This window comes from Lampris incognitus, chromosome 19 (genome assembly GCF_029633865.1).
Source record: "Lampris incognitus isolate fLamInc1 chromosome 19, fLamInc1.hap2, whole genome shotgun sequence".
NCBI classification, from domain to species: Eukaryota; Metazoa; Chordata; class Actinopteri; order Lampriformes; family Lampridae; genus Lampris; species Lampris incognitus.
This window is the reverse complement of record NC_079229.1, coordinates 11,593,289-11,614,537: the sequence shown is the minus strand read 5'-3', so window position 1 is coordinate 11,614,537 and position 21,249 is coordinate 11,593,289. Positions and strand designations below refer to the sequence as shown.

General features: G+C 45.8%; 1 protein-coding gene across 1 annotated transcript in view; it reads left to right on the top strand.

The window, feature by feature from the left end:
• Nucleotides 1-20,908, top strand: part of map3k22 (mitogen-activated protein kinase kinase kinase 22) — a 71,650-nt gene extending 50,742 nt beyond the window's left edge. The window contains exons 12-18 of the mRNA XM_056299522.1: nt 2,551-2,622; nt 3,441-3,605; nt 5,863-6,011; nt 6,875-7,006; nt 12,992-13,121; nt 17,196-17,373; nt 17,918-20,908. Of these exons, the coding sequence (XP_056155497.1) occupies nt 2,551-2,622; nt 3,441-3,605; nt 5,863-6,011; nt 6,875-7,006; nt 12,992-13,121; nt 17,196-17,373; nt 17,918-18,146 (1,055 nt within the window). The 3' untranslated portion in view covers nt 18,147-20,908. The remainder of the gene's footprint in view (nt 1-2,550; nt 2,623-3,440; nt 3,606-5,862; nt 6,012-6,874; nt 7,007-12,991; nt 13,122-17,195; nt 17,374-17,917) is intronic.
• Nucleotides 20,909-21,249: the final 341 nt, after the last annotated feature.

Here is a 21,249-nt window from a genome sequence, read left to right as displayed (position 1 = left end):
AGTTCCGGTCTTTGTTTGGGACTGTTTCAGTTGTTATTTTCGGTTCTTTTTTTTACATGTCTGGTTTTTTAGGCCTTGTTATGTTGGTTTGATTAGCAATATGTGTTTTCAGTTTTGTTTTGCAGGTAATATTTTCACTTCAAGTTCGACCATGTCTCTGTTGTTTAAATTGTTTAAAAATAGATTATAGTTGTTAAAATGTTAATTTTGGTTTCAGTTAGTGTCATAACAGACACACTAACATGTATAATGCATTAATATCTCATTTGGGTATTTATCTTGACATAATATAGAGTTTAAAAACCAGCCATCATTTTGACCGCCCAAGGTTGTTTTAGGTAGGAGTGAAATCCTAGTGTTAAACAACAAGCTACATCGTGGTGAGACTATATCCCAGTCACAACCCAGTCCATCACCGCCGAAAGACGCTAAACGACAGTATTGAATGACAGCATGACTCCAGTTCAGATCTGTATAGACTGCCACACAATACGAGGTGCTGCAGGGACGAGACTGTCATCACTTTGTAGAGGCTGGTGTGGTCTGAAGTGTCTCCACAGTGGAAGCCAGAGCTCTCCACAGATTACTGGATATTTACTGGATATTTACTAGAAACCAGAGGCGGTTTCTACCAGCAGAGAGGAGTCACCAGGTGATTGTGATCTTCTGGTCATATCTCTTGTTGGAAATGAGAGAGCTCTGGTGATGTGATAAAAGGGGGAAAGAGGAGGTCTGATGGAACTGTGACTCCCTTTTTTTCCCCTCTCTCTCTCTCTCTCTCACTCCCGTTTGTCCATCTCCAGTCAGCCCAGTACTCTCCATTTTGTCTCTTGGAGTTTTGTGCAGGATTTCTACTCCCCCCCCCCCACCCCCACCCCAACACAAAACAACTCACGTTTGTGTTAAATGAGAGATTGCTGTTCCCTCTTGATGACCCCCCCCCCACACACACACACAGGGTCCCCCTTGCCTCTTGATGCGCACACACACACACACACACACACACACACACACACACACACACACGTCCCTCGACCCCTCCTCCTCACTGCCCCCATGTGTTACGTTCCCCTCCCAGACACACAGATCACAGGGCAGGCAGAAAGACAGATAATGCTTCCCTAATCCTCGTCAACAGAGGGGTTGCCGCGCCGTGTTGTGGAGGCGAGCAGCAGAACGCCTGTCGCTCCAGTTGGCGGTTGCTGTTTTCTTTTCAGAAAGGGAGGACGTGCCGGCAGACTCTATAACGCAGGCGAGAGAAGGGGGGGAGGCCCACGTAGTTCACAGAATTCAGGGCTCATTCGCTGTCACGAGCCATGCACGCGCACACACACCCCCTCCTCTCCCGCTCTCCTCCCTGATGTAAAGCTGTGTGGCCCTTCCTGCTGAGGGTTACAGTGTTTGTTTACCATTCCCTGTGAGTAGATTTTTCCTCTCCATCCCGTGCTGCCAAACTCAAAAAATATCCCCGTCTCCATGGGATACAGCCACAAAAACAACGCAAAGGGAGGCAGTCATCTGATGGAACAGCTGCTTTCAATTGCAAGTGACTCCGCTGCTCCCCATTTAGTGTGTGCATATTTGTGTGAGAGAGAGAGTTTTTTTCCCCTCTGTGTGTGTGTGTGTGTGTGTGTGTGTATATGTGTGAATGTCTGTGTGTGTGTGTGTGTGTGTGTGTGTGTGTGTGTGTGTGTGTGTGTGTGTGTGTGTGTGTCCTTGCCTGCGTCAGCAGCGCTCCCCACCTGCCTACAGTTACTGCCCCACTGGGTTCATGGCTAAGGCTAAGCTAGCGCACACGAGCCACCCTGGCCTCTTTCAGCAGCGTTTAGGCAGGAACACGGCTGTACTGGACTAGACTGTACTGGACTAGCTGAAACCCCGTCCTCTACTTGCTTCTCTGGTTTTGGAAGCGCTTTGCGATCGGACACTGTTGAACACTGGAACGACCAAGGCGGACATTTTGACCACTTTAGATTTTCAAAGTTTAATAACTTTGGGAAAAAAATAAAAGTGCAAGATACAGACCTGCCGCTCCCTGAATGCTCCTAAAATTACATATATTTGCATTAAAATGAGTTTTAGATCAATTGCACAAAAACTGTTATAATATCTACCTAAAACGACCATGAGCTGTGTCCTAGAAACACACTAGCGTCCTCCAGTGCAGAGAAATAGTCTAAACTTGATTTTTTATTATTTCCAACGTGTCTAGATTTGTAATGAAGGGCCCATTGCAAAAGAGTGCCGGAGCTCTCTTTCATTTAAACAACAGTGTCACTCTTATTAGATATCAACTCTTATTAGAGATCAACATGGGAGCACAATGTCTTCCTCGTCTGTGAATCAAACCGCTCTCTATGAATTATTAAAACCACCGTCACAGACTTGCATGGGGACTTTCAGGTCTTGTAATAATGTGGACTGACTGGTCTAATTCGATGGGTAGATCTCACTCACTACCGTGAAAGGTCGTCATTGGTTTAATTGATGGGGAACCGCTCACGTTGCACCTCACTGATCAGCAGGTCTGCTTTACTGCGCCCCCTTCAGGTCGACATGGGAAAGGAGGGACATTCCCGCGCCAGTTTCAGTTGCCCAATCGCAGCAAGGACTACGGTGATGGTAAGGAAGTGGCTTTACTAGAGGAACACAAAGAGCATTATCTCAGACCAAACAGATAGGTTATTCCCCTGTGCATGCGAGTGCAAACACACACACACACACACACACACACACTACCACTACTATTATCTGATTAGATTGAACAGATTTCATGAATTGTCCTGCAGTCCACTGTTGTTTTTTTACTTTGCACATTCCATGCCACTTTTTAATGTTACTGATGTATGTTTATTTTGTGTTCTTTGTCTTAGTGGGTAGATTTTTTTGCATCAAGTGCTGGCTTTCTGTTCCAGGCAGCAGCTGCTAGTAGTTGCTTCGTCAGAGGCTAACCTTGGCTAGCAGTAGTTTACGTTTCCCTGGACCTCAATGAAAACACAGCGGTCTGTTTCCTGTCTAAGAGGAAGTGGAGTGGCGCAGCAAACAGGCACTCGGCTATAGCTGCGCCGTTCCAAGGCCTCCGTCTCTCTGCACGAGGCCTGTTCTGTGCATGCAAATTAGTGTAAAACTTTATAAAGACTCAGTTCTATGCAGATAATAAGTACGCTTGCATCAACTGAATTGCAAGTACATTGTAGCAAAGGGTAACTATCTCAAGAAGTGGTGTCAAAAATGTTATTAGAAGTATCAATAATCTTGTAAGTTCCTAAATATTGCAAGTAAGAATGATAAAATTAAAGAATTAGGAGTATTTAGCATGCACACCAATTAACATACACTACCAATGTTATATAAAGTAGCCAGCCAGGTGTGTGTGCATATGTGTGTGCGTGCGTGAACTCGCACCAATGTCCCGCCTTTCTTGCCCATGTGTTTCTCAGGTCGTAGGACCTTCCCACGAAGCTTCATGCCCCAGGAGAATCTCTTCCAGCTCGTTCCATCCAGCCGCACGCGAAGCTACAACGGGGACAGTACTCTGCAATACAGCGACCTGCGCACGCTGGGCCGGGCCACAGACAAGAGCTGCCCGCGCAGTACGCCCAAGTGTGAGTTTTACCCTCCAAGGCCAACGCCAGGCACTCAGTAAAACGCTTATTTTACTGGGTCTGATTTAGCCACGGCTCTTGCACATACGCTGGACTTTTGCTGACTCGGCGGATGTGGGTGAAGTTGGGGGCAGTAATGGTCGGCTTAATAGCCGTCAAGCAAAGCGGGTTTGCAAGGGTGAGGAGGTTCAGGATTCAAGTCATAGACCATTAGTTTAAGCTTGTTTTGATTTTTTTTTTCCACCAAACAAACCCGGACAGAGCTGGATGAACTTGGGCGGTGTGATGTGGATAAAAATTCTGTGTCGTTCAGTGCCGATAACCATTGCGAGCGGAGCTTGAGATGAAGAGAAACGTAAACAGGAAGTGAAGTTAGTTGCCGTTGTCGGTACTTGATCTACTCGTCCTACCGGATGCGAATATTTTTTTCCTAGGATGAATCCGAAAAGTTCCCACCTTCTGGCGCTAGGATTGGCCAGATCCGCCTGTCAGTCAAGGCCGATGCGAACGCGCAACAACCCTAACCCTAAACGTTTGCTAGCTAACTGTTAGCCATTAGCCACGTTTGCAACCAAGCTAACTGTGCCAATTTAACTGTGTGTGTACGGTAAGCGATTTTTCCCCCCAAGGATGAATCCGGAAAGTTGACTGACAGGCAGTTCTGGCCAATCCTAGCGCCTTAGAGCGGGAACTCTCCGGATTCATCCTAGGAAAAAAAATATTGGTCTACTGGACATGCTCGGGGTCCTGCGACTACAGATGACATCACTATTTCATGCATTATTATTGGGTAGGGGCTAGTTCAGTTTAGGAACAGCGGGAAACACTAGACTGACGTTAGACGCAGCTTGGGCCTTCAGCCCTCGTGTGCGTTCGCTCATCCAGGACCCCCCTTCGTCCTGAGCCTGTGGCCTTGCTCCTTAGACGCAGTTCGGGCCTTCGGCCCTCGCACCCTTACTAACCAACTCTGTGTCAACGTGGACTGTAAAAAACACACAGCTAAATAACTATAAAGCTAACGCTAGCTAGCAACATAATCCGTGACGTCATATGTAGTCAAAGGACCCCGAGTCGATATTGTACCCGAGCAGAAATGGAACCCACACCGTCTATCCATGTTTTGATGGCAGCGGTCTGCCATGTTGCAGCGCGGCCTGCTCCGTTGGACTGCAGCGCAGAATTGTGATGCTCCTCCATGGTCAGATGTGTGGTTCTTATGCCAATCTTGTGTGTGTCCCAACTGTGTGTGTGTGTGGCTGTACTTCAGGGTTGTTAGAGGAACTATCTGCTTAGATCCTTTATGTTTGTCCTTTTTTTCAGTCTGTTGCAGTTTTAAAAGTAGTCTGATCTGTAGGATGTAATAGCATGGATGTGCTGCCCAGTGTCTGCAGCTCAGCTGTACAGGCTATAGTCGAACCTAGGCTGAAGTCACGACCCGGAGATAAGAGACAAAGGCTCCAGTTCAAAAACACCTCCAGGCCTGTGCCGACTATACCGTCCTGTATTTCCAGCAGCAGGCTGTGACAGGGAATGGAAATACGGTGCAGTAGTACAGTAAAGAGAATACCCACCTCCCCCGAGCCCGTCATCATCATCATCCTACGTAGTGTCTTATGTGCAGTAAGCCGTGACACAGGCTCGCTAATCACAGCCATCGATGGCGCTGCCCAGAAACAGCCTTTTGTTAGCAAAAGTGAAGGCTCGGCTAAACTGTTTGCGGTTTGTGTGTCAGTCGACTGAGTCCTTCTCTCCCACACACAGCTGTCCTTTCGAAACTCAGCCACCAATTACCCAGTTAACAACCCCCCCCCCCCAAAAAAAGAAAAGGAAAAAAACTGAAACGGGAAACGGTCATGGTGTAAGAGTGTTGGTCCATATGGAGATGATGATGACAGCTCCTCTCTGGCGGCTGCGGTGTGTGCTGAAAGCGGTTTGACGGGGTTATTTGGGGGACCCCCTCCCTCCCTCCCCGTCACTACCATCACCTTTTATTAGTGTTATCTGAGAGGGTCTGTGGTGGGACTTGCATACAACCCTGCGGTGGATTTGCTGTCTGGTGTGGGTTGAAGGCGCTGTGTGAGTTAGAGGGCCTGTCTGTCGGCGGGGGCGGGGGGGGTTTGTCTGCTCTGAATTCGGCATTTGTTTAAATCAATATATCTCAGCACTTCTGTCAGTCTGTGGGCGCAGTAACAAATTGGGTATGCGGTGGGTTTTGTTTGGTGTTTAAGTGTCTCTGATGGTGTTTTGTGTTGTGCAGCTCCACGGGCGCCTGTGAATTGGCGGCAGGGAAAGCTTCTGGGGCGTGGTGCGTTTGGGGAGGTCTACCTCTGCTACGACGCCGACACGGGCCGTGAGCTGGCGGCTAAACAGGTGCCCTTTGACCCGGATTGTCAAGAAACAAGCAAGGTGAGATGCATGTCGTACAGGTAACCTCGGAACAAACCACTGACTACTGTTGTGTGGTAGACAATATGTTGGTATAATGTACCATATGGTCTACCATACAACAGTATACCATATTGGACAGTATACCGCCATATGGTATACTGTAACATATGGTGGTATACTGTACCTTATGGTATACCATACAACAGGATACCATATGGTACAGTATACTATATGGTACCATGGTATACTGTATATGGTATGCTGTACCATATGGCAGTATACCATGTAGTGCAATATATCATATGGTATACTATATGGTACCATGGTCTACTGAACCATATGGTATACCATACAACAGTATACCATATGGTCCATAGTACACGTGGTAAGATTTTAGGATTTAAAGGAATACCTGCTGTAAATATTTATTCCTCTTTTGTTCAAATCCAATATTTATTCCCCATTTATCTGAGTAAATCTCACAGGTGAAGGATTACATACCATGTCGTATGTGTCATAATATATACTATATGACATATAGAGGAGTCAAGTAGTACTACTACATCAGAAATGTGAGTGAAGTTCTGAAAATTTAAATAAATAACTCGCTGCTTTACATTGGTGAGTGGTTATTTGAAGATTCAATATATTCAATATGTAAATTGTAAATGTTAATTTCTCTTTTTTCTAATGCACATCCTTTTCTCTGTGGCTTTGCATTTCTCTTTTTCTGGTTTAATGTTTGTTTCTCTTGTTCTTGTTGTTTTCTGTCTGTGCTTCTCCATCTCTTTTTTTCCCATTCCTACCCATCTGTGTTTTTCACTCCATGTCTGTCTCCTCGCTCTCTCTTGCTCTCTCTCGCTCTCTCTGTCTCTCTGCAGGAGGTGAATGCTCTGGAGTGTGAGATCCAGCTGTTGAAGAACCTGCGTCATGAGCGGATTGTCCAGTACTACGGCTGCCTGCGGGACCTGGAGCAGAAGAAGCTCACCATCTTTGTGGAGTTCATGCCCGGGGTGTGTATGAGGGCAGGGTGCGCTCTACATCTGAATGTAATTTGAGTGTTCTGTGAGTCACTGTGTAGCGCTGCAGCGAGGGCTGCAGTCAATCAATCAATCAATCAATGGAAACCAAACTCCATTCGTAGCGCTTTTTGCATGTGGAAATGTGATGCACCTCACATCAGAGCAAGTTAACACTAGAATGACCGGGATGTCACTCCTACCTACAACGACCACGGGCGGTCAAAATGACCGCCGGTTTTTAAACTCTATTCTGTCAAGATAAATACCCAGTTGAGATATTAATGCATTGCATATGTTAGTATGTCTGTTAAGAAATTAACTGACACCAAAATTAACATTTTAACAACTTTAATACTATTTTTCAAACAATTTAAAATGGCCGCTGTCCAATGCCTGTAAATACTGCAGCGCCTCGGTCATGATGCGTCTGTACCCAGACATTTTGAATATAATCAAAAATCAAGTTTAGACTATTTCTCTGCACTGGAGGACACTAGTGTGTTTCTAGGACAGAGCAATGAACTTCACGAAGGAAATGACGCGACCAACACAGGTCATAAATAGTCACATGATGCACACGATCGCGCAAATTACAAGACGGTCGTGTTGACCGTCCATGGTCGTTTTAGGTAGTTCCTATCGTAACTTTATTTTGGTGTGCAATTGATCTAAAACTCATTTAATGCAAATAGATGCAATTTTAGGAGCATTCAGAGAGCGGCAGGTCTGTATCTTTTTTTTCCCCACAAAGTAATTAAACTGAAAATCCAAACCAGTCAAAATGGCTGCCTTGTTCGTTCCAGTGTTTAATGGTCGCTTTGGTCATTCCAGTGTTAAATAAGGAAATAATGGAAAAAGACAAAAACGTACCCGTACGTGCATGAAATAAAGAGCTTGAGTGTAGACAGAGAGTGAACACAAAGTTTTGTGAGCACATGTGTACATAATGTGAGTATAAATGGCGGTTGGTTGTTTATAGCAAGACAACAGGCTGCAGGAGAAACATAAATGATTTAAAACATTAAACGGGGCCAAGGTTAAAAGAGACAGCAGGTCATTAAGTAGAGGTGATGCAGCGCAGGGCGGGGTGGGGCGGGCTGTCTGGATATATATTGTGGTCTGGGGTGAGTCACAGTGTAATGCCACACTTAGCACCGCAGTTCAAGTTGGACTACATCCCAGCCGAACGTGGACTGTTCCTTATTGATGAAGTCTGGAGAAGGAGGAGGGGGGGGGACTTCGTAGTTTTTGGTGAGATCGATGGCGGAGACACTTTTTAAAGACCCACGTCAAATCGGCTCCCTGCGACCACGTCTGCTTTACAAAAAAACAGACCAAAAAAAAAACAAACAAAACAAGACATCTCATGAAATGTCAGCAGCTCTCAGCCAACATGTCCCCTCCGTCATTGATGTCGGCAGAACAACAGGCTTTATGAGATCGTTTTCTCACTAAATGAGGGCCTTAATGAGCCGCTGTCGCCTGTGGCCCCATTCCCCCGGCCTGTTTTTAATATATCCAGGCTTGTTTTGTCCCCTTTTTTTTCTTTTTTCTTTTTTTTCTTTGAGTGTCTTAGTCACACATTGTCTGGAAAATGGAAATGTTTATATTTTGCTGGAGTTTGCCAGCAGTGGCGAACGGGAGAGGAGCTTGTGTGTGTGTGTGTGTGTGGGGGGGGGGGGCTGTCGGGAGGCAGCGACCGGATCTCCCCCTGAGGGTCCACGGCTGCACTGCTGTGGCCCCGCTGATAAGGCTACAGGGGCTCCTGGACATGAGCCGACCATCCCTCAGAGAGCAGGGGAGAAATTGAGCTGTCTCATTTGAGAGGCGGGGGGGGGTGGAAGCGGGGGCAGGGGATTCTGCTCTTTGTGGCCGTGGCCTGTGCCCACAAGTGAGTGAGTCACAGGTGTGAATGGATTTGGTTCTCTGCAAGGCCAGTTCCCTCACAAGGAACTGAAAACAGGAAATAAAAGGAAATGCGGCCTATTGAAGGTGGTCGAGCTCAAAAAAAAAAAAATCCAGAAATTTCTGTGGCAGCATTGGGGCTATATTTAAGTAGTTTGTTTTGAACCCAAAAGTTGGCTAGGACGGTTCCCATAAAAAAAAGCTTCCGCCTGTGAATGTTCCCAATCTGCAAACATGCCATGTTTGAACAAAGCGCTGTTTTTCCTTTAAAGACATTGTAATATCTGGCATTGAACCACCTCAGCAAACGGTAAACATGGCACATAGATGTCACGTGCATACATGTAGATGTCCTGCAATGAATCAGACATGATATATGCCCTAATATCCTAGCGTCCAGCATTAAAATGTGCATTTAAAATCTCTCTTGGCAGACACTTTTAGAAATTGGCAGATGTATTCATACATCAATCTGCAGGCATCTTAGAGCACCGAATACATTTGGTGGGTCTACTGTTGGTGATCCACATACTGATGTGGATCACCAATAGTGATGTGAATAATTGAGGACTTCAAAGCTTCTGGACAATGCCACAGATGAGTATTACAGTAATGCTTCAAAACCTTTCGTGGATTAAGATGGGCCTGGAAAAGGAAGGTTTCTGGCCCTATCATGAAAGAAATAAGCTAGTGTCTAGCCGTGGTGGAAGACGGGGGTTCATTCCATTATTCTGACACCAGGTGAGAGAAAAGTCTGGACCAAGAGCTCAGTGCTTTTGATGTGGGCGTAGAGAGCAGCCTTGCCAGGGGTGTTGCATGTTAATATGGGTTTGCAGTGCAGGCTCTTGAACTGACAGGACAGCCAGCAACAAGGTTTTGAATTTTATAGTTTTTCTCGATTGCATTGGCTCATTTCTTGAAACAGTGTGAACATTCTCAAAGCTCTGGGCACATTTGTCAGAACAGCTTATATGGTGTTCAAAGAACTGATTCAACTTTCTCTGATTTTCTCACCTGGACTATTGAGCATGTATCAAGATAGCTTATATGGTGTAGCAACACACCATAGATAACCTGCAGAAGGTCATAATTTGCCCAGAACATTCAACTCATGCTTCAGAATAAAGTTATGGTCTCATATAAAAAGTCCATGACCTCAAAATGAACAGTTCCTTTGGCATTGTGTAAACCCAGTGATCAAAATGTTTAGCTGTTTTGTCAGTATGGCAGTGGACCCTGGAACTGTCCCTTATAGCCACATTTCAGTCTTGTCCCATTTTTTCATTGATTTTTAATGTTTCCTGTAAGAAAATGCAGTTCTATGTGACCTAACACTGAAGGACAGTAAATCTGGAGTGCTCCACTAAAGACTCCACCTCAGTGGATGTCCTGTCGCTCCAGTCTGTCTGGCCGCAGATTTCCATCGACATCACACCTGATAGTTTTCCCTTGCAATGCAACGGGGGGGGGGGGGGTCTTCTTGCGTGCCACAAGCCACAACCATCCCCTGCAATGTTCTGCTGTGATGTCACCACAAGCAGCATCCATTGCAACAAGCAGAGACATTTGGTCTTGAGACCGATGATCTACATCTTCCAGCTCCATGCAGAAAAGAATTCCTCAGTTGGATTCAGGGATGGAGAAAATGGTTGAAGGAACACCATCAGCATCCTTTGGTGGACAGCAGCAAACCAATCCCCAATGTCCTTTGCATGGTGGAAGCTTATATTATCCTACACAATTACAAAAATTGGCAAGTCATGCCTTACTAAACCTCTCATTCTCAGGGATAAGATCAGGAGTTTCTGGGTGTTGTATGGGCCAATGTTTGGGAATATGTGTACTCACACTATTCTCAGATATTGCAGCACACATAGTGATATTGCCCCCGCATTGGCCAGGCACATCCACTGAGGCTCAGTGGCCTGTGACATTTTAGCCACGTCTTCTGTCTTTGGCCAGACTGAAACCAGCCTCATCCACGAACACAAGGGTGTAAGGGATTTCACTTCCTTCCAGCTCCATTATTTTCTGTACGTAAAACCATAAACAAAATATCAAATCAGTTTTACTGTAGAATCATACAGTTACAGCAAAGTGAAAATGTCTTTTGCTCTTCTCTGCAACTTCAGTTAGTGTATACAGGCCTATATACTGTACGTATACAGGCCATAATGAAGGAAAACGCGTAAGGCTGTACAATATACTAGGTGAAGTCACACCAATGTTGTACTCCTTCACTCTGCCAGTTTCTCTCAAATGGTACCCTGTAGAGTTGGTTCATAGTCATCTGATGTCTTTTCAACACTGTCTGTTGTGGAGGTGCTTACAGACAGAGTTGATATTTGGAAAGACGCCATTGTCCTCGAAGGTTGCACTATGGATCTCTCTGTGTGATAGCATTATTTGCTACAACCATGGTGCATATCTCTTGCTCTTGTTGAGGTGTAAAAATTGCTCTTTTGCCACCAGCACAAGGTAGTCGTCTAGTCCTACACACTGGAATTCACGAATAGATGTTACTTTATATGTATTGTCCCATACTGTGCTGTGTGCCTTGTATTTCTTACAGCATGAGTTTCAGACATGCATAGACTTTTATTCTGACTTATTGTTGACTTTACGTAATCCTGCTATATATTTTTACTTTAATTCAACTGTATTGCTATAACTGGAATATCATAGCATGAATTATTCCAGTATTGACTGTGTACGTACCTGTTTTCCCTGCAGAGTGTTTGGGTAATTGAAGACGCTGTAGCATGGTTTACATGAGGCTGCACTCGGTAACCAGCCTCTGCCGCTGTAAGGCCACGGTTAATCATGTGGTCCACAATTTCATCAGGGACAGAGCTATGCTTTTGTGCTCTTCTGCTTCTTCCTCTACTCTGCTGTTTTCCCCTCCCTACACCACCATGGATCCTTACGCCTCTTCCTCTTCCTCGAGCAGGCAGGCGCCTCTGTTCATTATTTACCTGGCCAGGTTCTTCCATGTTCAGAAATTGTAGTGATTCTGTTGTGGTGATGCTCTATAACTACATTTGGCACCTGTCAGCTAACGTGACAGAATGTGTGACTGGTTGATGGTTGGAAGATGCGAGACACTCGTCATTCGTTTGTGAAGTTCAAGTTTCACCTGACAGACAATTTCCCAATTTAGTGGACATTACAAAAAAATCCATATTACTGTAATGCTAGTTACTATAGGGCGGCACGGTAGTTAGCGCGGTCGCCTCACAGCAAGAAGGTCCTGGGTTCGAGCCCCGGGGTAGTCCAACCTTGGGGGTCGTCCTGGGTCGTCCTCTGTGTGGAGTTTGCATGTTCTCCCCATGTCTGCGTGGGTTTCCTGCGGGTGCTCCGGTTTCCTCCCACAGTCCAAAGACATGTAGGTCAGGTGACTCGGCATTACTAAATTGCCCCTAGGTATGAATATGTGTGTGTCGGCCTTGTGATGGCCTGGCGGCCTGTCCAGAGTGTCTCCCTGCCTGCCGCCCAGCGACTGCTGAGATACGCTGCAGCATCCCTACGACCCTGAGAGCAGGATAAGCGGTTCGGATAATGGATGGATGGATGGACATTTCCTATATGCCTGACAATGTTTGACAATTGAATGGACTATTGTGCATGTGATGACTTGCACAATGACAGAACTCCTACATGTTTTGGAGAGTACAACTATTCAGCTGAGGAGCAACATCATGAGTTTTGATCAGCAAGATATATTTAGCTGGTAACTGTGCACATTGTAGACAGCAGTACCTGCTCATTTGCATAGATGGGCTAAAACATTTGCAATTTGTTCAAAAGAATGAGGAAGAAATTCAAGTCTGTTTTGAACAAGTGCCCAGTGGTTTGGAGGTCTGCACATGTTTTGAAAATACTCATTATCATTTGAGAATCATGCCAACGCAACTGAGAAAAACTGTATTCCATTTCTAAAATGCATCTGTGGACTTGTGTGCCAACATGACCCCTGCTGCCCAAGCTGCTGGAGTCTAACGCACCTTCTCTCTCTCTCTCTCTCTCTCTCTCTCTCTCTCTCTCTCTCTCTCTCTCTCTCACACACACCAGGGCTCTATAAAAGACCAGCTGAAAGCCTACGGGGCTTTGACAGAAAAGGTGACTAGGAGATACACCAGGCAGATCCTGCAAGGCGTCTTCTACCTGCACAGCAACATGATTGTACACCGAGACATTAAAGGTAACTCGGCTGGCACAAACAGAACTGGGTGGAGTTGTGACTCTGACGTGGTGCGTGACCATTACACGCCGTACATCAGGAATTGGGAACAGTTTGTTGTCGTTTCTTTCGTGTACTTGCGTACACAAAAGAAACAAAATTGTATTTCCCCCCAGCCCACAGCTGTGCGACACAAAAGACAAAAACACACACCCCAGATTTCCCAAAAAGGACCAAAAACATTCAAAAACGGACACAACAAAGCAACAAAAAAAAACCACACACACACAAACAGTTAACAACACAGTCCACTCAGTGTAACAGAGTACAAAAATTGCACTGTCCAGAGAACGAACACCAGCCAGGATGACTGTCGGAACTGCCGGTCTGCATGGGCTAGCAGTTAGCTTAGCCTGTCCCACGTCCACGTCCTGTCAGACTGCCCTCGGTGTTTTCTCCTTGGGCGCAGCTCCAGCAGGGCTGTGGTCCCTTGGCCCACCAGACACACAGCAGACCAGGATCCCCCAGCCGATCCAACGCCAGCTCTCCCAGCCAGACACCTTTGACACACCTCCCCGCACTCCACACGACGACACTAAAACACAGTCAATGCCAGGCGAGGCCGCCACCAAACCACCCTCAGTGTTATCGGAACTGCTGGTTGGCATGGGCTAGCAGTTAGCTTAGCCTGCCCCGCTTCTGCGTCCTATCAGACCGCCCTTGGTCTTTCCTCTTCGGGCGCCAATCAGGGCTGTGGTCCCTGGGCCCGCAGGACGCAGCAGACCAGGCTCTCCCAGCCCTCAAACGAAGACAAAACAAACTTAGACATGGACAAAGACACTGCATGGACGGTACTGGGTGAGGCCGCCGCAAATGTGAATCCACGCCACCATCTTACCACCCTGGTACTGTGTGCGGCCGCCGCAAATGTAAGTCCGCGCCGCCATCTTCCCACACCGGTACTGGTTGAGGCCACCGCAAACGTAAGTCCGCGCCGCCATCTTCCCACACCGGTAAGGGTGAGGCCGCTGCAAACATAAGTCCACGCCGCCATCTTCCCACACCGGTAAGGGTGAGGCCGCTGCAAACATAAGTCCACGCCGCCATCTTCCCACACCGGTACTGGGTGAGGCCGCTGCAAATGTAAGTCCGCGCTGCCATCTTCCCACACCGGTACCGGGTGAGGCCACCGCAAACGTAAGTCTGCACCGCCATCTTCCCACACCGGTACCGGGTGAGGCTGCTGCAAATGTGAATTTGTGCCCTCTTCCCACACCGGAAGCGGAACATGGTCTTCATGGAGATTCAGATTATGGCCCCGGCTGACGGTATCACGGAAGCGTTAGCTGGGGTTGTGTTACCCATACTGCGGACCTACATGTTGCAGCCACGTGATGCTGGCGGCCCGTGCAGAGACAACCGTCCATTCATTTGCCTTGTTTAGGATGACTTTAGCTCATTTGGTTATTCTTTCTCAGCAGGAAAAACAAATAAATGGAGAGAAAAGGAGCTATTAAAAGTTCAAGTTCATTCTGGATATACATGAAGCTGCTGAAATCTGCTCAGTTTAAAAATGTTCGGCACCGGATATAAAAGCTTTGGCTTGGCTGCCCACAGCACTGGGCTCAGTACTTTGCCTAGCCACAGCCAAGGGGAGAGAAATACACCGTCTGGGGGAGACAGAAGACAGTTGGCTCGGTGGAATGCAGACAGCTCGATGAGAGTATGTCTGTGGGTGGGATTTTTCCACTTAGAAATGCTCTTTCTGCATAATATCCAGTGGCGTGCCCGTCCCACCGCACAACACGTCTTTTAACATGTGTGCATGTTAGAAGACCTGTCAGCACTCGCAGTATTTGGATAGCGCTTGGCATTGCTGCCGTGACAATTGACCATAAACCTTCGCCGTTTAGGTTACGAATGAGAGGGGCCAAAGAAAACCCAAAAACACAGTTAATGTGATTTATTGCTCAGTTTCAAAGAGCTCCCCCACAACACATGGAGAAAGAGGGAGAGGGGGAGTCTGCTTAGCTGGAAGTGGGCCGAAGGGAGAAGTGAAAGATGGCTCCAGTTAAAGTCCTGCTTGAATTATACTGTCTCTCTCTCTCTCTCTCCCTCGCTCTCTCCCTCTCTCTCTCTGTCTCTCTCTGTCCCTCACACTCTTTCTCTCACACTCTCTCTCCCTCTTTCTCTATCTCCCTCTCTCCGTCTCTTTCTCTCACTCACTCTCCCTCTCTGTCCCCCTCTCTCTGGCACACACACACTCTCCATCTCTCTATCTCACACACTGTCTCTCCCCTACTCAAATTCAAATTTGCTTGTATTAGCATGACAAATATACATTTGTATTGCAAAGCATTTTCACATAAAGGACAATAAGAATTCACGAGTACCGAACATATACTATACATCAACACATGCAATAAAACAACTTACACAACTTACTCTCTCCCTCTTTCTCTCTGTGTCTCTCTTTCTGTCACACTCTCTCCCTCTTTCTCTATCTCAATCTCTCCATCTCTCCCGCTCTCCCTCTCTCTCTCCCTCTTTCTTTCTGTCCCTCTCTCTGTCACTCTCTCCTCTTCTCTCTCTCTCTGACACACACTCTCTCCATCTCTCTCTCTATCTCACACACTTTCTCTCTGTCTTCGTGTTTCTCTTTCTGTCATACTCTCTCTCCCTCTTTCGCTATCTCACTCTGTCTCCCTCTCTCTCGCTCACTCGCTCTCTCTCTCTCTCTCTCTCCCTTTCTTTCTCTCCCTTTTTTCTCTCCCTCTCTCTCTCTCTCCATCTTTTTATCTCACTCTCTCCCTCTTCTCTTCCTCTCTCTGTCTCTGCCTTTCTCTTACACTCTCCCTCTCTCCCTCTCACACTCTCTCCCTCTCTCTCTCACCCTCTCTCTCTCACACACGCTCTTTCCCTCCCTCCCCCTCACTCTCTCTCCCTCTCTCTCTCACACACACACTCCCTCTCTCTCCCTCTCCCTCTCTGTGCTCCTCTTCCTCCTTGGCCCTCGGTGGGTGTGGAGGCTGAGTGGCTGGTGTGTATTAGTCACTGATCAAACAAGCAGGGAGCCTTTAGGAAGCAGAGGAGACACAGCTACACGACCGCACGACGGAAAATTACGGAGGAAGAGGCGATGGAGTGTCCGGGTTCCGTCTTTCCCATGACACACACGTGTTGGAGATAAACACTGAGAGCCTTTTCCCTGCTCACCAAGTCAAAACGTCAAGTCGGGACACGAGACACGCCGCCGCTCTCGGCTGTGTTTTCCGAGTGTTGATAAGAATGCCTTGACGTTTTTCCAAAATTGGTCTATTTTTCCATCAGGTTTTACTGCTGTGTTTTGCAGCAAATGTTAATTCTTTCATCTTTGTACTCTCATAAAGTGGCTCTTCATCATCTCTCAGTAACGCTGAAAGGAGCTGGTTGCTGGCTGGTAGTGATTGGTGTGTAATGCCTGGACTGAAAGAGCAATAATGTTTTCTGTTCAGTCATCTGCAGACCTGTTCAGAAACTTTTTACTCACACTGTGACAAAGGACTGTAGAGGAAAAATGGAAAATCCAAAACTGAGGTGTTTCTATCGCTCGGACAGCAAACCCTCTTTTATCTGTCAACCCGTGGCTCTGCGCCGTCCTGTCTCTGCAGAGCAGGAAATGCCTAAATATAAGAATGAAGTGAATTGCAAAATGTTTAAAGTTCCCCTTGAGGATGATGACAGCCAGCAGGAGACTCGAATAACCCCGAGTCTCTTCTTCATCCCTAGACTCATATAACCCCGAGTCTGTTCTTCATCCCTAGACTCGAATAACCCCAGAGTCTCTTCTTCATCCCTGGACTCATATAACCCCGAGTCTGTTCTTCATCCCTAGACTCGAATAATCCCGAGTCTCTTTCTTCTTCATCCCCAGACTCAAATAACCCTGAGTCTCTTCTTCATCCCTAGACTCATATAACCCCAAGTCTGTTCTTCATCCCTAGACTCGAATAACCCTGAGTCTCTTCTTCATCCCTAGACTCAAATAACCCCGAGTGTCTTCTTCATCCCTAGACTCGAATAACCCCGAGTGTCTTCTTCATCCTTGTCCGTCAGGTGCTAACATCCTGAGAGACTCCTCGGGGAATGTGAAGCTTGGGGACTTTGGGGCCAGCAAGCGTATCCAGACCATCTGCATGTCTGGCACCGGGATCAAATCTGTCACCGGCACCCCCTACTGGATGAGCCCAGAAGTCATCAATGGAGAGGGATATGGCCGAAAAGCTGATGTATGGTAAGAATGCGGTGCATTTACACACAGATCAGTATTGGCAATATGATCTGACCCTTTTTTTATCCAAAGGAGTTGAATCAAGTGCAACTGGACTTGGTATATATCCGTGAAGACGTTTCGCCTCTCATCCAAGAGGCTTCCTCAGTTCGTGCCTTTCTGACTAGACCAAGCTAGTCTGACTGGCTGCTGATGAGACTCAGCATTTATCCTCTTTGGAGTCGTTGTCAGAGCTATTGAAATGCGTGGCTCTTTGGATCTGATGTTTACCAACGCCCGTCGCTAACAGAGCCATAGATATGAGTGGCTCTTTTGTGTACCGTCGTTATCGGAGCTATTGATATGCGTGTCAGAAAGGCACGAACTGAGGAAGCCTCTTGGATGAGAGGTGAAACGTCTTCACGGATTTATACCAAGTCCAGTTGCACTTGAGTCAACTCCTTTGGATAACCATGACCCGGGTGAATGATAACATTCACAGACAAGATCCTTTTTTTAGTTTTGCTCAAAAGCTTATTAAGGTTAATTTCTTTTTTTTATCTGTTAGGAGTGTTGCCTGCACTGTTGTGGAAATGCTGACTCAGAAACCTCCTTGGGCTGAATACGAGGCCATGGCGGCCATTTTTAAGATCGCCACCCAACCCACTAAGCCTACACTTCCCGAAAGTGTGTCTGATGCGTGCAGGGACTTCCTGCGGCAGGTGTTTGTGGAGGAGAAGTGGCGGCCCACCGCCGAAGTCCTGCTTAGCCATCCTTTTGTCCAGGGCAGTTTCTGAGGCCTTTAGGACCCCCGACCCCCCCCCCCAACTTTCAGACCCCCACCTACAAATGTCTGCAAGGCCTCTAAGGCGCCAGTGCCTCCCTTCCAATCTGGCCCGCCCCTGTCCTCAGGGCCCCACCTCTACTCCAGACCCACTCCAACTTCCTGTTCCCGTCAACAGTCACCGGTTTCGCCAGGAGTCAAGAACCTCCCACCCCACCTCCTTCCCTCTTTCACCAACCAGCTTCATCTTGACTGTTGATAACAGGAGGCCAGGTTGACGGTTGTTGGACCTCCATATTCTCCAAGGCACTGCCGCAGCTTGTTCTCCTTCGGAAGGTGACTGGTGAGCGAGCACTTATACAAGTCCAGTTAAATGGAGGCTGTTCTCTTCTTCCCAGTTTGGGAAAAGCGATCTGGGCCAGAAAGGGCAACAGTGTCTCGCTGAATCTAGAGCTCATGGATTTAAAACAAAACGGTCTGCCTGAAATGTATTCTGGGTCCTTCTATACAGTTATCCACTGCAGCAGATCAGTGTCTCATACCAACAAGGCACTGTATAATTGTGACTGTTTAGCTGAAATTGATCACATCTGATAGTACTGTATGTTGCTCATAAACCTTAAGGTAGCTAGGAGTGAAAATCCGACGGTAAAATATTTTTCTACATGAGCAGAAAATAAATACGTTGTGACCTTACCCAGAGGGGTTTCGTCTTGTCACCAGACATGTAAATGCTTTTGTCAAAACGCCTTACAATAGCAATTTGTAAGTAAGAATGTCTTTTTTATGCATCTTTATTGGGTTGCCATTACCCAGGATTCATAGCACTCCGCCCCATTTGAAAAGGAGTACATTGTCAACCATTGCACTTTTGATATCATGCATTCAAAGATCTCCAACATGCAGGATAATCAGTCAAGAAAATAACATATTTTTCTATGTGATGTTTTTTAATAGAAATTTCATGACAACTTGTAATTTACTGCAGTGTAGACAAAAGCCAACCAAACTTTTGTATCCGTGTGCAATGTTAATATCTACGAGCAATACCAACGCTGCTGTTGGCTCTAGTTTGTTAAATCCATTCCAGTGCGTCCCCGTAGTGAGCCCCGATCCATGCAGAACTGGCCAAAGACGAATGAAACACGGTGAGATTAAGTCAGAAGAACACAGAGGAAGAAGAAAAACGTTTTCGTAGGTTAATTCAACGTGCAGTATTGTAGTTCTTTATTATTTCCCCCCTCGCCCTGAAGCCCCGTAACCTTTTCTGTGTGTGGCAGCTTTGTGCATTTGTGTATACTGCACAGACCAGATCCAGTGTATTCACATTGTAGCGTCTCGCTATGGAGAGCATCATGAGACGACATAACGGTATGAGCTGTTCCTGGTTCTGGCTGTAGTCTCTGTTGTAGCTTTGACGTGGATCAAATCACCCCCTTTGCCTTTTTTTTTTTTTTTTTTTTTTTTGGTCTTTGCTTTTTACACTAAGAATGGCTCATTCAGTGGCTGGATGGCATGGTGCGTCCCACCCTGAATAACGTAACACATAAAACAGTGACCCCCGTTTACACTTGGTTTTAGAATGTGTTTTTTTTGCAATCAGATCACAAGTGGACCGCGCTAAATACAAGTGTAAACGACCACCAAAACGTTTTGGAAACCGGTTACTCAGACCACTTGCCGAGGTGGTCTGGGACGCATTTGACCACACATCTTTTGTAGCGTAAACACTAATGCATCCTGATGTGTCCCCGACAAGGACGTAACAGGAAATCTTCTTCTTTTTCCTCTGGAGTAACAAAATCTGATCACAAGTGGTCCGCAGGACATATTTGGAGACGCATGATAGACACAGGTGTAAACGGCGAGGTGTCTCGCGGTCCACTTGTGATCCGATCACCCGGAACGCATTTTAAACCCAATTGTAAACAGGGTCATTGTGTGTGTGTCCCCCGTAAAGGGCCTGGGTTGTAAAAGGCCGAGCGCTGCGTCTGACAAGTGGGGACGAGCCGAGAGGAAACTTAATTGATCCCCGCGGGGAAATAGAGGAGAGGTGGGTGGAGGAAGTATAACGGCGAGCTATAATACACTGACACATAAAAAAAGAGGAATGATCCAATCTGTTTGACCCTTGTCAGTGCCTTACCTGATTGTGTTCATAAAACACACAACGCGTTCACCGCCAAAGTGGAAAAGCATTTTAATTAAGGTGAATTGCTTTTCAATACGGAAGCACATGGGCTTTGTTGAAGTTGTTATTTTCATATATATATACATACATACGTGTATATGTTTATATATACGTATATATTAGTATATATGTATGTGTGTATATATATATGTGTGTGTGTATACATATATACATATATATGTGTATATAAGTATATACATATATATTAGTATATATGTATGTATGTATGTGTGTATGTATACACACACACACACACATATATATATATATATGTGTGTGTGTGTGTATATACATATATAATAAATGATTGTACTGTAAATACATATTGTTCTGCACTTTTGTATGGAATTTATTTAGGTTATATACAAATCTATTTGATGAAATGACTATGTTATACAGTAGATTGTACTGTGATTTAGACAGAGTATGATCTTCTCTTTGAGAGCTGAAAGGCAGTATGAAAAGGTCGGCAGGCTTTTGATTGGGGCAGAGATTTTGTTTTGTCTTAATGACAAAGCCATGAAACATTAAATGTATCAAGTAGTTGATCTTTTGTACATTTAACTTAATAAATGAACGGTCTAAAGACTACTTTAACTGTATTGTGACTGTTATTTATTATCGCCTCATCAGCAGACAATATTTTGGTGTTACACAAACATGGTCAGTTTCGATCTGGTTGTACTTTTACTACTTGAACTTTATAATATTTACTCTATTGAAGTTAATTACGATAAAAATGTAAATTGGATCATTTATATTTATTTAATAACAAAATGATCAATGTTTGATCTAAAAAAGTTTTTAATGTTAGCTGTGAAATATTGCATTTTTGCATGGGGGTCAGTGTTTTGTGTTTTTGTTTATTTTTTTTTATAAATTTATTTCTGATTTTTCCCTTTTTTCTCCCAATTTAGTGGCCAAT